The sequence below is a fragment of the Narcine bancroftii genome, chromosome 6, assembly GCF_036971445.1.
Source record: "Narcine bancroftii isolate sNarBan1 chromosome 6, sNarBan1.hap1, whole genome shotgun sequence".
Lineage (NCBI taxonomy): Eukaryota > Metazoa > Chordata > Chondrichthyes > Torpediniformes > Narcinidae > Narcine > Narcine bancroftii.
Window position 1 is genome coordinate 93,356,108 of NC_091474.1, and position 17,842 is coordinate 93,373,949.

At 44.0% G+C, this 17,842-nt stretch overlaps 2 protein-coding genes and 1 long non-coding RNA gene across 3 annotated transcripts in view; 1 reads left to right on the forward strand and 2 right to left on the reverse strand.

Annotated features, from left to right (window-relative positions):
* LOC138736369 (uncharacterized) overlaps positions 1-915 on the reverse strand; it is a 26,505-nt gene extending 25,590 nt beyond the window's left edge. The window contains exon 1 of the mRNA XM_069885769.1: positions 793-915. Coding sequence (XP_069741870.1) covers positions 793-853 — 61 coding nt within the window. The 5' untranslated portion in view covers positions 854-915. The remainder of the gene's footprint in view (positions 1-792) is intronic.
* Positions 1-7,733, forward strand: part of LOC138736370 (uncharacterized) — a 27,728-nt gene extending 19,995 nt beyond the window's left edge. Inside the window, exons 2-3 of the long non-coding RNA XR_011340243.1 lie at positions 3,137-3,250; positions 6,749-7,733. This is a non-coding gene — a long non-coding RNA (uncharacterized lncRNA). The remainder of the gene's footprint in view (positions 1-3,136; positions 3,251-6,748) is intronic.
* Positions 7,734-11,085: 3,352 nt separating this feature from the next.
* LOC138736371 (S-adenosylmethionine synthase-like) overlaps positions 11,086-17,842 on the reverse strand; it is a 33,877-nt gene continuing 27,120 nt past the window's right edge. The window contains exon 9 of the mRNA XM_069885770.1: positions 11,086-12,066. Coding sequence (XP_069741871.1) covers positions 11,964-12,066 — 103 coding nt within the window. The 3' untranslated portion in view covers positions 11,086-11,963. The remainder of the gene's footprint in view (positions 12,067-17,842) is intronic.

A 17,842-nucleotide genomic window follows, 5' to 3' on the forward strand; every position in this document is an offset into this window, starting at 1 on the left:
GCAAGTGTTGGACATTGGTGTGATAGGTGCACTGCATAACTCTGGGATTAGTGCTGGCTTGAATTACAAGCCTCAGTACAAGATCGGCCTACTCTTAGTGAAGCAATAGCTGGCAAACCCTGTAACCTGTGCAACATTCCATCTATCCTCCACAATCAATAGCTATTTATTCAGTCTCTTGCTCTGGTACACACTCTTTATACTTCATAGACTTTTTGAATTTGGTTTTTAAAGGCATTTACGGATTGTTCTTGATACCCAGAAAACTAAAACCTTCATGTAGTCCTGGCTGTGATACCTTTTCTGGTAATGTCTGTGCCCTTGCTCTCTGGAGTTCCAGTGATCTCCACACTTTCCCACACACACCCCATGTCTAGGTATATACAACATTGTGGGCCGAAGAGCCTGTACTGTACTGTAACGTTCTATGTTAAACTCTGCATTTGCTACTGCCTTTCATTCTGTTCCAAAGCAACTTCACAGTTTGTTTTGCTGCTTGATTTCCAGTCTCCAAGGATAAGTGGTTTGGAGAGTTAATCAATTGCTGTAGATTGCCCCTGGTGCAGGTGGGAGGTAGAATCTGGGTGGAGCTGATAGGAATGGGGGAGGGGGAGGGAAGAATTTATTTTACACACACACGCAGTAACACACACACACACACACACACACACACAGTAACACACACACACACGCAGTAACACACACACACACACACACACGCAGTAACACACACACACACGCAGTAACACACACACACACACACACACACACACACACACAGTAACACTGTACCTGGGATGAGAATCCAGACGATGCCAGCCAATCGAAGAACTGCTGACAGTGTGTGAGCCATGTCTACTTTCCTGGTTCCACTTCACTGATGTTCTGGAGACTGGTGTTTGCCCTTTACAGATGCTGGGAGAAGGAGGTCAGACAGAGCAAAGGAACTGTTAATCATTAAACAGATTGAGAAATCCCTCAGTGAGTTGGTTGTCTGATTCAGGGAAATAGATTTGTAAAGTCCACATGACCTTTGTTTAAAAATGTGAGTGTTTCACATCTGAAAGTTTTGTCGAGATTACGTGAGCAATGTTCTACTTTGGGGCAGATGGACAAATGTTCAGTTCCGGTCACCCCATTACAGGAATGATGTAGTTGCTTTAGAGAGGGTGCAGAGAATGTTGCTTTGATGGTGAAATATATCTCATGAAGCAAGATAGATAGAGTGAGAGCTTTCTTTTTGGAGCGATGATGGTTGAGAGGTGACTTAAGAGATTTATATTACATTATGAGGGGCTTAGAACAGCCAGCATTTATTTCCTGGGGCAACAATAGCAAATATCAGAGTACCACTGTTTAACATGAGGTGAAACGTAATGGTATAGAATTGTAATGGTGCAGAATTGTAACGGTGTAGAAATGTAATGGTGTAGAACTGCAATGGTGTAGAATTGTAATGTTGCTGAACTTGTATCGGGGCAGAACTGTAATGGTGCAGAACTGTAAAGAGGGAGATGGTCTTGGGTTGATCAGGTGGCAGTAAAGAAGAATCAGTGAGAAAAAGAAAGGCTAGTTATTACCTTGTGGCTGAAAAGATGTTTCACTGCCTTTTCAATCAGGACAGGCCAACTTTGGACGAAGCCCCTGCTCTCACCTCTCACTATCTCAGCCCTGCACAGGCAAGGCAAGGTGGGTGCCTCAGACAACTCCTTTGACTCCCACCCACCACAGTTCATCTCACCTGCCGCTCATTTTTGGACTGAAGCGTGGGAGGGAGAGGGGTGATTATTTTGAATATTTTATTTAAAGTATTAAAACCATGAGACATACAATCAGAAAAAACCAATAATACATATGAGCACAATACCCTCTACCTACCCACCCTCCCAAATTCCAACCCTCCCCCCCACCCTATACCTTTCCGCCAAGTCTCTCCTATCAGTGGTTTTTAAGCTCTTTCTTTCCACTCACATACCACCTTAAGCAATCCCTTACTAATCTCAGAACACCTATGGCATAGGGATTACTTAGATGGTATGTGAATGGGAAAAAAATGGTTTGAAAACTACTGGTTTAGAGTGATATGGGCTGAAAGCAGGCAACATAGATATATATCTTTGTTGGCATGGATGAGTCGGACTGATTGGCCTGCTTTCCCAGAGATAACTCCATGAATTTAAGATGACCCTGCTGTGCTTTTCCAGAATTAAGACAGGAGAACAAAGCATGGAATTGTGGTTTAATTTTTTTTAATTTGCTGTGGTGGAACCACTGTTGATACTGTTTGTATGTGCATGACTGGCCCGTCCCTTGCTCCTCCCCCCAGGTTCCCCTAATAAAGCAAGCAACACCATAACCCCTCCCCCAGAACTTGGAATGGGGCAAAACTGTAATTTTAGGTATGGATTCGGGTCTTGAGACGCGCCGTCTGTTTATGGTAATAAAAGCCTATCAGTCATGTAACTTTGGAGTTATTGATAACGCATCATTTATATTTTTAAAATTTAAATTTCATCTACAGCCTGGGGTAGAAACCGATTCCAAAACTATGATTGAATTTGACAAATAATGGGGCCCATTCATGGACTAACTAACTTGATTACATCAGCATGAGCGCTCTAGGGGTGACTTGCTCGTTGAATGGAGGCTGGAACTCAATTCTTTGCCTATGTTTTGCAGACGACTGTGTTTAGTGGGTGGGGTAGGATTAGTACAGGGGTGTGGGGTGGGGGGGAGGTTCTTTCCTTTTTTCTTCTTTTTTCCTTTGTTTTCTTTCCATTTTCTCTTTACATTTAGAAGCTAAATGTTCTGTATTTTGACGTATTAAAGATTTACGATTATTGTTTATTTAATATATGGTACATAATATTTTTGTCTTCCAAACCGATAAGAAAGAAGCCAATTTGGGGCATTTAAACTCCCCACCCCCGCCATTTCTCCTGTATTGTAGCTATTTATGGCAATAAGGTTGCAGTTGCACTCTCAACACTGAGGCAGCTCCGTGTTAAACTCAGGGCTGCTTCTTCCCTTACTCACTCAGTTCCCAAATCTGTCCAGTTGACAAATAAGTTGCTTGGTGGAGATTTCATGACTTGCCCAACATTGAATAAACATTTCTTTGCCTTTTGTTCTTCAGCAACCATGTTCAAAATCACACATGTAAAGATGTGTGCATGCAAAAATCCTGGTTCGAAGGCGGCTGATCCAGTGATCTTACAGCAGGATCTAAATCACAATGGGCAGAGATGAGGTGAATCATTAGTCTTTCTTTTCCTGGGTATCGGGAGACTAAAATTGGAGGGCGTTGATTTGGGGGTGGGGGGAGGGGGGGTGCCTGAAGGGTCACCTTTGCACACAGAAAGTCATGAGGCACGGGTTCCGCGGTCTCATGCATTCGGAATTGGCTTGCCCACAGAAAGCAGAGCGCATTACAAGATGGAACGTATTCTGCCTGGAGGGCAGTGACTAGTGGAGTTGCGCGGGGATCTGCTCTCGGACACCCAGTCTTCGTGGTTTTTATAAATGACCTGGATGAAGAAGGGGAGGGGTGGGTCAGTAAGTTGGCACATGAAATAAAGGTCGGAGGCATTGTGGATAGCGTTGAAGGTTATTGTAGATTTTAAAAAATATAGAGAAGATGCAGAGTTGGGCAGAGAAGTGGTAGAAGGTGTTCAATCTGGATAAGTGTGAAGTGATGCAATTTGGAAGGTGGAATGAAGGCAGAGTAGATGGTTAAAGACAAGATTCTTAACAGTGTGGAGGAACAAAGAGTTCCTGGGGGTCCAGGTCCATAGATTCTACAAGATCACTGCACAAGTTGGTAGGGTGGTTACGAAGTGCATTGTGTGTGAGGTTTCATTAGGTAGAGGATTGAGCTCAAGAACCATGAGGTAACGCAGCTCTACAAAACTCTGGTTGGACCACACTTGGGAGTGTTGCATTCGGTTCCAGTCACCTCTTTACAGGATGGCTTGGAGAGGGTGCAGAGATTAGCGAGCAGGTATTATGAAGCAAGGTTGATAGAGCTCAGGCTTCTCTCTTTGGAGTGACCAAGGGTGAGAGGTGACTTAATGGAGGTGTATAAGATTAAGAGATGTTTAGATAGGATGGACAGCCAACACCTTTATCCTGCGGTAACTTATCAAATACCAGAGGACATCTGTTTAAGATGAGTGGAGAAAAGTTTAGGGGAGATGTCAGAGGTAAGATGTTTGTGCAAAGTAGGGGAGGAGGGGTGCTTTGAATGCATTGCCGGGGATGGTGGTGGAGGCTGGTACAATAGGGACATTCAAAAGACTCATAGGCACATAAGTGTAAGAATAGAGGGTTATGGGTGTGAAGTCAGGAAGGATTCGAAGTAGGTTTACTTAGGTTGGCACCACATTGTGGGCTGAAGGGCCTGTACTGTGCTGTAATATTCCATGTTCCATGTACATTAATCATTCAACTCAGCTCAACTGAGTTAAATCAACTCTTGGCTAATTCCCTGGGATTTACTTCCCAACACAGGATCAATATCTTGTACTTGGCAGTGTTTATAACCTAAAAAATGCCTTTCAGAAGCAGAAAGGAAATGTGATCCCGGATTGGAAATGCCCAGTAGTTCGATTTCAGAGAAAGTGAAGAGAGTGTTGGGGTAGTGGAGATAAATATCCATGGGGTGAAGGGAGCAGGATGTCTAGGCTCTTTGGACATCTCGGTGACAGTGGGATGGTTATGGAACAGATGAAGTATGAAGCAGGAAGGAAAATGTTGGCTTTGGAAGGCAGAGAGGGGCTGGAGTAATGGGCAGGTAACCTGGAGTGGTACTGATTCTTGACAACGGAAATATGAACGAGTTGAAATATATGGTACAGGAGGGAGTTTGCCAGAGGATTATTGTTGCCACAGGATCACAAAAGCAGCAAAGAGGATAATTGGAGTCTCCCTTCCCCACCTCCTCCCACCCCCATCCATGTGATCATTGTTTGAAGAAAGAGGGTACTCAAAATCATTGAGGACCCCTTCCATGCCATCGGGGAAGAGATACAGGAGACCAGAGCCAGCACCACCAGGCTGAGGAACAGCTTCTTCCTACGGACAGTGGGAATGCTGAACAACCAAAGGAACTGTTTTCACTGACCCTCCGAGATGCTCATATTTCCGGAACAATATTTATTTATTTGTATATATGAATACTTGTTCTGCAGAGGGCAGTACCAAGTGAAGGGAGGAAAGTTTACGGGGGACATCAGGAGTATGGTTTTTTTTTTACACAGAATTGTGGGGGCCTGGAATGCCTTGGCAGAGAGGGTGGTGGAGGCTGAAACATTAGGGGTATTTAAGAGACTCTTAGACACATGGATAGAAGAGGGTTACGAGGTAGAAAAGATTTAATTTTACTTTGGTAGAAATATATGGTCACCACAACATTGAGGGCCTAAGGGCCTGTATGGTGATGTAGAGTTCTATATTCTATATGTATTGTTTGCCTGTGTGTCTGGTTGTGTGACTGTGTGTTTTGCACCGAGGACCAGAGAATGCTGTTTAGTCGGGTTGTACTTGTGCAATTGGATGATAATAAACTTGAGTAAAGACACAGGACTATGAGAGTAACTGAGCATGGATATAACTGCAGAGACAAAGGCAGCAGACCTTTGGTCATGAGGTGGAGGTCAATGCCACAGAGATGCTGAGGTGTGTGATCCATCTTCTGGTTAAACTTTCCATCAGTCACCTGCTGATCAGGTGATTGAGTTTGGGCAGCTCGTTAAACTGAGAAGGAAATCATGGGCTTTAAGGGAATGAGGGAAAGATGGTTTGTAAGGAGAGAGACAAAATTTGAAAATCGAGAGGATAAATGCAGAAGATTTAGTCAGGCAACGTTGAGCGAGGGAGAGGGACCGAGACAGGAAATTTGCATTGGGAGATCTTCTGTAATATGCAGGCACCTCTGAGGAACTCAGCGATGTTGCCTTTAAGAATGACATAGACCCAGACTGGAAATTCCACTACAAAGAGCTGGTGATGAAAGAGAAAACGGCAACCTTCTCAGGTTAAACAGTGGTCGCTTATTCTGGAGATGGCACAAAATGATCAGCTTCACACTGAACTTTCATTTGAATCATGGATATACGAACGAGGCTGGGCGGTGCAGAGACTCTGGGTTTTGCCCAAGTGGCCTACCACTAGTGAGGCTGCCATTCCTTCACTGAGATCGCCAGCGATCACCAAAGAGGCCTTTGGTTCCACCTGCTGGCACAGTGGTGCCATTCCTGTGGGCAGTACTGACCTGCTGGACAAGATTGACTGCGGACCATTTCTGAGGTTCGGAGGGGAATTTAAGATGCAACCGCCCTCATGTGCATCACAGGGGAAAGACTGAACCTGGTCATCTAGATCTGTTGCCAATTTATCCCTGGTATCACAGGCAGAGTTAAGATTTAGACCTACAGAATAGTAACAGGCCTTTTCGGCCTATGAGCCTGGGCCATCCAATTACACTTAATTGACCTACAAATGACCCTGGTATGTTTTTGTAGGGTGGGAGAAAACTGGAGCATCCAGAGAAAACCCACACAGACATGGGGAGAGCGTACAAACTCCTTACAGACAATGCGGGATTCGAACCCGAGCCTCTGGCGCTAACCGTGTCGGCTGTTGGCCTTGCTTTCATGTGACCTTACTGGGATTAAATTAACGTGAATTAGTCCATATTTCAAAGGCATTGATTGCAAATTTGCATCTACCTGTATTATGTTTATTTCAGGAGTTCTCCCGGTATTGACGGGTGAAGCTGTGTTTCTTCCTTTGGCTACATCAGCAATTATTATCCAGGTCGGGATAAAGATTGGAGAGAGGAGGTTCATCGAAGTATTACTTCATGGCCAGTAGACAAGGAAGTAGATGAGAGTCTGAAGTTCCATCTGATGCTGCGTTCGTTGAAATGTTTGCTGGTGGATCTTCTGTGGACAGGAATCCCCACCTTGAGTATGGAGTTGAATGACTGACTCCATTGCGTTCCTTATCTGAAGCAGGTCTGTGATTCTTGGTTTGCTTCTTCCACCCTGGAAAAAAGGCTGAAGGTCTACCTTATCTATGCCTCTCACAACCTTGTAGACCTCTATTAAGAATCTTTTATTGCCTTGTTTTGATGCTGGTAGTTTCTATCCTGTCCAGCTTAGCTCTTGTGGTTTCAACACACAAAGGTGCTGGAGAAACCCAGCAGGTCTTGCAGCATCCATAGGAAGTAAAGGGTAACTGTTTTGGGCCTTACCTTTTACCTCCTGTGGACACTGCGTGATCTACTGGGCTCCTCCAGCACTTGTGTATATTGCACTTCACCCCAGCATCTGCAGAATTTCTTGATGGCCTCCTCCGGTGATAGATGAGCGGCGAGAATGTGACGCTGATTTGCCTCTTCTGCAATCCAAGGCAGGCCTATACCTTTAGGGGAAAGCAGGCACCTTAAAAATACACAGTGCAGTGAGGTCTGTCTTCCTTGGGGCACAACTTAGCCCACACTGGGTGGGCATAAACTAGCATCTCCTGACAGCCTAAATTATAATCATGGCTTGTTCTGGAGTGATAGAGAAAAACATAGCACAGTACAGGCCCTTTGGCCCACAATGTTGTGTTGACCCATATATACCTACTAAAAAGAAATCTAAGCTCTCCCTACCTCATATATGTCTTTAATCTATGAGCAGAGACAGCATTAGAACAAGTCTAATCGGGGGGAGCATTTGGGTAACAACAGGGGGCACAAACTAAAAGCACACTCAGTGGAGAGATGGGGGGTGGGGGGGGGGGGGGTTAGTGGGTCCCATACCAGCCATGAACCTCCTCTGTTCACCGCTGACAACATTCCGCCTCCCTCCTCCCTGTGCTAATATCGCGTGGAGATGAAACTGCATAATGACGCAGGTGGGTGGGGGGCATAATAACTCATTGGGGGGGCATGTCCCTTGATGCTGGTCATGTGCCTAAGAGTCTCTTAAATACCCCTAATCTTTCAGCCTCCACTGCCACCCCTGGCAAGGCATTCCAGGCACCCACAACCTTACCCCTAAACTTCCCTCTCTTCACTTTGTAATCATGTTCTATGCTGTTTGCTTCTTCCATCCTGGGAAATCGACTAAAGGTCTACCTTATCTATTCTTCTGTTAACCTCTATTAAGTCACCTTCACTCCAAAGAGAAAAGCCACAGCTCTGCTAACCTTTCCAATCCAGGCAACATCCTAGTAAATCTCTGCACCCTCTCCACAGCTTCCACATCCTTCCTGTAATAAGGCCACCAGAACCGAACCCAATATTCTAAGTGTGGCCTCACCAGAGATTTATAGAGTTCCAACATTACCTCACTGCTGATAGAAAGAGGAATGAGATGGGAATGTGCACGGGAACGTGACAACTAGCTGGTTAACATGGATTTCTGTTCTCTCTGGAAAAGGGCAACACAGCTATCTTGAAATGATTACAGCGCCAGTGACCCTAGTTCTAATCCCACACTGTCTGTAAGGAATTTGCGCGTTTTACCCGTGTCTGTGTGGGTTTCCTCTGAGTGCTCTGGTTCCCTCCCTCTTTCCAAACACATACGGGGTTTGTAGGTTAATTGGGTATAATTGCGACAGGTGTTTTCATGGGCGGAAGGGCTTTCTACCATGCTGTACTGTGGAAAAATATTAAATTAGCGGCATGGCTCTCCATGGTTCAATCCTTGTTTCACACGACAGAGCATTAATAAGTAATTTTCCATGTTTTGCTTCAATGTTGATGCCAATGTGTCTTTAAACCATGGTGTCTGGATCCAGGGACAGGAGGAATGCACTAACTCAATACGGACAGTAGTGGAGATTAGAATAGAACCCGGGTTATTGGAGCTTGTCTCTACCAGCTGGATGTTGACTTGTATTCATCTGCGGTCTAAACCTTCCCTCCACTGAACCAGGCAGACTAAATGAAAGAGGGTAAATGGCTTTGGAGGCAATAAAGGGAGGGACAAGATCTCCTGAAGGGAAACAGAGGAGTAAGGGTGGGGGGGGGGGGGGTGGAATAAATACAGTGGGAGGATTGACTGGTTTTGGCCTGAATATGAATGAAAATCAGAGGCAAAAAAAGATGTAACAAATAACAGGACTTTTCTGTGTAGATTAGGTTCATTATGAAGTTATTGCATTTATTATATAGAGTAAAACACGCAAGTCTGCAGACACCGTGATTTGAAGTAAAAGCACAATGCTGGAGAAACTCAACAGAAACTCAACGTACATGACATCACATGCAACCCTAAGATTCCTTTTTCCTGTGAGTGCATCAGAACTACCACCTATTGGTAGCACAAAAATTGATAGTGCAATGTACATTTTCTTCTTCTTTCTTCTTTGGCTTGGCTTCGCGGACAAAGATTTATGGAGGGATAACGTCCATGTCAGCTGCAGGCTCGTTTGTGGCTGACAAGTCCGATGCAGGACAGGCAGACACGGTTGCAGGGGAAAATTAGTGGGTTGGGGTTGGGTGTTGGGTTTTTCCTCCTTTGTCTTTTGTCAGTGAGGTGGGCTCTGCGGTCTTCTTCAAAGGAGGTTGCTGCCCGCCGAACTGTGAGGCGCCAAGATGCACAGTTGGAGGCGATATCAGCCCACTGGCGGTGGTCAATGTGGCAGGCACCAAGAGATTTCTTTAGGCAGTCCTTGTCTTTGGTGCACCTCTGTCACGGTGGCCAGTGGAGAGCTCGCCATATAACACGATCTTGGGAAGGCGATGGTCCTCCATTCTGGAGACGTGACCCATAAAAGTACATAACTAATGTTATTTTTGGGATGGCGCAGTTGGTGTAGGGGCAGAACGGTTGATGTAGCGGTTTGTGCAGTGCCTTTACAGCATGAGTGATCAGGACCGAGATTCGAATCCCGCACTGTCTGTCCGTAAGGAGTTTGAATGTTCTCCCTGTGTCTGTGTGGGTCTTCCCCAGGGGCTTCAGTTTCCTCCCACCGTTTGAAACGTACCAGGGGTGTAGGTTAATTGGGTGGCACGGTCTCATGGGGCAAAATGGCCTGTACGTCAAAAAAAAATTTTGGACTTGAGCCCTTCATCAAGAAAAATGTAGGCAGCCTCTGAACAAAAAAAAATCTTCAGTACCTCGTTGAAGGGCTCATGCCCGAAACATTGGTTATGTATCTTTATCTTTGCTATATAAAGTAGACTGTTTGACCTGCTGAGTTTCTCCAGGTTCGTGTTTTTGCTGCATTTAATACAGAACCTATTATATCCTTAGAATACCCCAAAGTGCCTTCAGGCCAAATACATCCCATTGTAGTGAAGGAATACCCTAAATTATACCCTAAAGGTATTGTAGTGAAGGAATTCCATCACCCACTTGCAGCAAATGACCAGATGAGGAATAAGGAGCTACTGCCCTACAAGATCGTTGGAATTCGTCTGAGATTATTTTAAATGGAATGATTCCAATCCACCAACTTTGACTCAATGGTTTTCTCAAATTATTGTCATGTTTGGGTTTAGAGAAAGTTAGGAGTCGCACGTGATACTTGTTCAACGTGAAGAGACTTGGCAACCTTTTATAAATTATTTCTACGTGAAGAGAGTTATTTTCCCTTCTGGATTATATTTAATTTTTTTTTGTTTGTTAGTGAAGACTAGACAATTAATTTTTTGTTCATACGTTTTCAGGATTAGGCAGCAGTTTTTAAAAAAGATTAGCTGAGGTTTTATAATTTTTTTTGAAGATTTCAGTTTGAGGAGATGAGAACATATTTGTTAATTGTGGTGTAATCTGATATATTTTCCCCTTTTGTTTCTGTACTCCAATTCTCTTTATGTATTGTTTACCTATAATATGATTAATAAAAAATTATAAAAGGAGTTTGCCCGAGAGACCACACAAAGCTCAACAGCCCATTGGAACAGTGGCAGCTGCACCACCCACCCCCGACTGCCTGCCACTTCCACCATCGTACAAATCACGGGAGTGACTTGGGAGGCGGGGCAGCCGTTCTCGGGAGCCTGGGACTGTACCCTGCTGCTTCTTGCAAAAGTAACGTGAGAATCTTAGTAAGAATGCGTGTAGGTAAGGCAATTTTGAATGGTTGATTTTTTAAAAACTTTATTAAATTTGATTTTTTTAAACATATAATACATTTGCATGGACTTCTGCATTAACTCGAGCACCCAGACCCTTGAATGGTTTGAACTTAAATTTCAATGCGAGACTAAATGGAAAATGAGACAAGGAGAACAGACCACGACTGAAATGACAGACAGGAGATGAAAGGATCGGCAGACACTGGAAACCAGAGCAAAACAGCTGAAGGGACAAACATCAGTCTGTGGAGGGCCAGGTTGAGTGCACCCCCCCCACCCCCCAAGAGGGGAGAGAGTCGGTGTAACAATGTGAGGGGTGAATGCACGAGAAGTGGATTCTGGTAGAGGACCAGGCAAAGGGGTGAAGATTGTGACAGAGGCGGGGGGGGGGGGGGGGGGGGGTGGTGGGAGGGTGGTGTGAGCTGCAGAAAAGAAAGCAATGAGTAAAAGTGACCCTCAATGTTTTAGGCAAAAGCATAATATTAACGTCCAATATTTTGTACAGTCGTGGCCCATTTTGCTGAGGTCTTTGTTACCTCGGTGCAACGCAGATTTGTGAAATTACAAAAGCAGAGAAAAGGATTCAGCTGCAGGCAATTAGACATTGTCATTCCTTTGAAACAATTTCAGTGTCCACTGACAAGAAACAAGACCAGCTGGACATTGGGTAGAAACTCTGCAAGGAAGCAGAGGTCACTCTTCTCCTGTTAAGCCACTGCTGTGAGTTTTTCTGTGGTTGGACCCATCGGTTGTGAAGAATATGGACCTAGATCAAGTCACTACTGATAGTAGGCAATTTATTATGGAATTGCAGGGTGAAGAGCCCCCCCACCCCCTCAACTTTGAGAGTTATTTGATGTGAACGGCGTCAAGGTTGGTGTGGCTAATAGTTCAGCTTCTTGGCCACTTCCCATGGGAACTCACTCCTGCCAAAATGGCCATAGCAGGCAGTTTTTTGGTAGATTGGTTTCTTCAAGTGCAAGTCCCTGGAAGACAAAACATTGTTTTTATTTAAAACTGTTGCAAGGTAGATAGAGAGACTGAAATGAAGCCAAACTATCAGTTCACCCAGATTTCAAAGAGGGAGCAGTGGGTTAGCACTAATACAGAGCCACTGACCTGGGTTCAAATCCAAGCGGTGTCTGCACCTTCTCACTATGGGGTTTCCCCAGGTGCTCTAATTTCCTCCCACCCTCCAAAAACATACGGGCCTGGTAGGTTAAATTGAGTGGTGTGGGTTTCAAGGGCTGGAACCTGAATCTACCGCGCTGTTCAAAAAGTCTCACCGGTTCTTGAATTAGTAAAGCACACGAGGCGTGTTTCCAGGAGCTACCCCACATTAGTTTGGAGTTTCAGCAAGTTTGACCCACTTTCCTGATGCAGTTTCAATGCGTTCATTCCAACCTGCCGACAGGACGGAACGAATGTGCTGCATTTGAAATCGGAAACTTCAGAAATGAAATTTCAGAGGAAGGAACGAAATCCAGCCACGTTGACCGAAACCCATAGTGGCGTGAAGGGGCATAATCCCATTTACATCACACCAAAATCCTTACAGAACACGACCAAACTCAAAAATCAAGGGCTTGAAGTGTATCAGGCAGAACGACACTGAATGTTTGGCTCAACATTGCTGTGGTTTTGAAAAGCAGGTAAAATTATGCAGTTTTGTAACAATTACAAAGACACTCCCAACAGATCAACCACTCTCAAGATTCAATTTATCATCATGTAATATGACACTATTTTATTACTATGAAACACTGGCAGGAATTGCCTTAGTGTCTCTAACAGAGAGAGAAAGAGAAGCAAAAGAGATCCCCCCTCCCCGTCACCGAGTGCCCATAGATTCGCCTCCAGCTTTCCCGCAGCCACACCAAGTCCAGTCCAAACTATTGGCAACCTGAACTCCAGATCAGAACCTCCAATACCGTCAGGAATCCTTCAACGCTCTCGACACCTCCTCACATCCCCGTTCAGATACCTGGTACCCCCTCCAGCCAGTTTGAGCCAGTCTCCGGCCCGTCGTAAGCCTCCCGAGAACAGTCTCCTGCTTCCATGCCTCAAGTGGCCAGCAGCCCCACCCCCCCTCCCCCACTGGTCCGCCGCTGTGATCACCATCCCCGTGGGTTGTCTCCTCCACTTCCCCTCTCAGACAGTGCATGATCTTCCCGTCCTCCGCTTCCCCGGAGTCTGTGGCCCGTCGTGGTTGTTGCTGATTAATAGGCGCCGCCATCTTGGGCGCAGACCTGGATTGCAGGATTTCAGCTACATCCACCCTTGGCCCACTCAATGGGCCATTCGAAGCCCCTTCGGAGCCAACGGCAGTCAACTGCATCTCCGTTCCCCGCGGATCTGCACCAGCTCTACCGCCACAGTGCCTCCGGCAATGCCACCATCTTACACTCGTCCTCTCGTGGCCAAAATCACGTGGCTTGCAAGGAGAAAGAGCCAATCCCTCTCACTTCAAACCTCTCCCATGGATAGATCCAATTAAACACGAATAAGGAAATCCCACAGAATCTAATCACATTTAGGGGATTCATTCATGAACTAGGAGTCTTCGGGGGCATTCATCCAAGCCACTAAATTGACTCCAACACTGCCTATAACCTCTTGTTCACAAATGCCACAGGAAGTTCAGGGGTGGTCAGCTTGTCCCAAGGTGGTCATGGAGTAGAAAGGTAAAATGTAATGTTGAGGCATTAGACAGACCACATTTAGAGTATTGTGGGGAGTTTTGGGCCCCACATCTAAGGAAAGGCGAGCTGGCAATGGAAAGGGATGTATGAGAATGATCCAGAGGGATGAGAAGGTTAATGTACGAGGAGTGTTTGATGGCTCTGGGCTGGAGGGCAATCTCATCGAATCATTGAACATTGAAAGAGCTGGTTGGAGTGTGACATGGATAAAAATATCTCCAGTAGTGGGAATGTGTGACCAGAGGGCACAGCTTCTGGATAAAAGCTTGTCCTTTTAGAACAGAGATCAGGAGAAATTTATACAGCTGATTTGTACAGAAAGAAGATGGTACTGCTTTTCCCAGAAGGTGGTGTATCTATGGAATTCTCTGCCCATTGAAGCAGTGGAGGCTGCCTCAGTATACACTCTTCAGACAAGATTAGATAAATTTTTGCATAGTTTTAAAAAATTTTTAGACATACAGTAGGGTAACAGGCCATTTCGCCCCACAAGTCCAGGCCACCCAATTAGCCTACACCTCAGGTATGCTTCGAACAGTGGGAGGAAACCAGAGCCCCCAGGGAAAACCCATGCAGACTCGGGGAGAACGTACAAACTCCTTACAGACAGTGCGGGATTTGAACCCTGGTCCCGATCACTGGCGCTGTAAAGGCGTTGTGCTAACCGCCCTGAGATGGGGGGAAAGGCAGATCGGTGGAGATGAGCCTACCAGCAGATCAGCCGTGATCACACTGAATGGGGGAGCAGGCTCGAGGGGCAGGATGGCAGACTCCTGCTCCCATTTCTTGTTGAGGCATTAGTGCTTCGTGTGCACAGGCAACAGGAAGAGGCCACTCAACCCTCAACTCCCGTTCTGGGGCAGTTACCCCAGAGAGCAAGGATACATAACCAACATTTCAAGTTTGAATCCTTCAAGATATGAGCAAAATGTAGACAGGCTTCCCCCCACCCCCCCCCCCCCCCCCAACCTCCCCAAACCAAAAAAAAACCCTAAATTCCTTGATCTTTCAAATATTCATCCTGAATGATCTGGCTTCAACCCTCCCCCCGCTCGGGCAGAAGAGAGAGGGTTGCAGATATTCACCATATCAGAGAAAAGATCAAAAGCTTTTCCCTTCTGCCTTGGATTTCAATCATTATTAGTTCACTTGCATTCTGTATACACAAAAGCAAGTCAACAACATTCTCACTATCTGGAGAGCATCTGGACTTTTTTTTGTTGAAAACTTTATTTAAAGACTTTAATCAAAATACAATTAAACAAAGAAAAATAAAAAAACCCAAATTTTTTTATTTTTATATATAAACCCACCCACCCTCCCACCCCTTCAGCCAAACCCACCCACCCTCCCACCCCTTCAGCCAGCTCCCTTAAGGAGAGCCAAATATAAAAACAATAGTTAATATAAAGAATATTTCAAAGTATTTCCAAATTTATACTCCAAATAAGGAGACCACATTTTAACAAAAAACGAAAAATTACTGGATAAGGTGTGGGCTGTGGGGGAGCCCAAGCGACGGCGAGCTGAAGAGGTCGGCACGCTGTCGTTGGGTGTCCAAACTTGCAGCCGCACTGGAAGAGGACCTACTGCGTTTGAGGAAGAGAGCTCAACTTTATTGGAATTTACACAGGAAGAAATGGGGACTGACATCAGAGAAGGTAGGCCTCAAAAGGTGGTGATGGAATCTGGACTGGATTCTGTGTTTACAATCTTGGAAGGGATTGCTCATCAAATAGAAAAAATGCAGATGTCTACTCAGATGACTCAAGGATTTATGGAAGTGAAAACTAAAATGAACACTAGGTGCGAAGAAATAACTTTTATGAATCAAGATATTACTGTAGATGCATAAAATCAGTGGATAGAGCATGAGATGGGACTAGACCACAACCTGGCCTCAATCTGCATGTCTTTCATCAGACAATCCTGACATGGGCATGGATATGTTGCAAAAGTCTCCAGGTAATGTCTTACTCAGGGAGAAAAAGAAGCAGGGCAGTTCCTCGAGATACTGTGTGCAGTTTTGGTCACCAAATTATAGGAAGGATATAAACCATACAAGATAATTTTAAAAAGATTGAAGAAGCTTTTTTTGAATGTAAGAATCAAGTGGAGTGTAATAGAGAAAAAAATTGAAAAAGTGGAGGATTCTTTTGTGGATTGGGGGATTCAGAAGAAGGAATGAATTATTGAAGAAGATTGATTCATTAGAAAATCAAAGTCGAAGAAATAATGTAAAAATAGTAGGTCTTCCAGAAGATATAGAAGGTTCTGATCTGGTAAAGTTTTTTTAAGAAATGGATTCCCGAGGTCTTGGGCAAGGAATTATTTCCGGATGGTCTGGAGTTAGATCAGGAACATAGAGCATTAAGGAAGAAACCATTTCCAGGCCAACCACCACGAGCCATTGTGATTCGTTGTTTGAAATATCAGGATAGAGAAATTATATTGCCAATGGCAGTGCAGAAGGCACGGCAAAACCAGGCTCCAATGATGGTTCAAAATAACAGGGTGTTTTTTAACGCAGATTTGAGTCAAGAAACTATTAGAAGTCGCCAAGAATTTAATTCAGCTAAAGAAGTATTGTGACGAAAGGGATATAAATTTGCCTTTCGTTATCCGACAGTATTGACAGGTTTTTATGGGAATTTTCAATCTCAATTTTTTGGAAAATTATCATGATACATTAATCTTTGCTAATTCATTGCCAGATTTACGAGGAAATGGACAATCTCCATATCGTCACCTAAGAGGAGGGTAAATGGAAATGGGAAGAATGGAAAACATGGAAAGAATGGGGAAAAAAGTTGAATTGACGTAAAGTCTTTTTGATATCGAGGACCTGGAACACTCATTGGGACTGGAATCACTGGGTTGACTGTTTTTGTCTAAGTACTTTGTGAAAGTCTGACTGGGAGGGGTGGATGACACTGAGACCTTTTGTCATCTGCCATTAGTGGGTTTTACCACACCCAGATTTTTAACTGTCCATTAACTTTTTAGTAGCTTGTTTTGGGATTTTGTTTTTCCCTTTTTTTTTTGGAGTTTTTATATAGGGGGATTAGAATATTAAGGGAATTAGAAGGGGAGCATTATTTTATAGTAGTGGAATATATTATTAGATTAAGAAATGTCTAATTTGAATTTTGCAACTTTTAATGTCCAGGGTTTGAATAATCCAATTAAGCGCAAACGAGTTTTGGTTTGTATAAGAAAAATGAAAGTGGATATTGCTTTTTTTGCAAGAAACACACTTGACCGAAAAAGAGCATTTGAAATTGAAGAGAGAGTGGGTTGGTCATGTGTTCTCTTCTTTTAATTCTAAGGCGAGGGGTGTAGCGATTTTAATTCATAAGAAATTACTGTTTGAATTGGAATTGTTTGAGGGAAATGCTGGGAGGGTTTTGATGGTTAATTGTAAAATCTTTGCTGAATCATGGACTTCGTTAAATATTTATGCACCTAATGTAGACAATGAACGGTTCATTTCGGAAGCTTTTTTATTGCTTAATCAGGCCAATAATAATATTCTGGTTGGGGGAGATTTTAACTATGTTTTGGATCATTTATTGGATAGATCTCCGAAAAGTATGAGGAAATCAAAGGTGGCATTACAAATAGGAGCTTTGATTAAAGATCTGAATTTGGTTGATGCTTGGAGGAGAGTAAACCCTACAGAGAAAGACTTTTCCTTTTATTCCTATAGACATGATTCATTTTCTAGAATAGACGTTTTCTTAGTTTCAGTGCATTTACAGGGTAGAATTTTACAGGCTGAATATAAAAGTTGGATTATATCAGACCATTCCATGTTATTTTTCTCCTCTGCTAGTCCAGAAGTGGTGCAACTATCTTATAGATGGAGGTTTAACACAATGTTACCAAGGAAAACAGAGTTTATTACTTTTATTAAGGAGCAGATTACTTTGTTTCTGGCTGAGAATGTCAATTCAGTACGTAGTAATTTTATACTGTGGGATGCTTTGAAAGCATATTTACGAGGGCAAATTATTAGCTATACTACGAAAGTTAAAAAGCAATATGTGGTGGAAAGTTT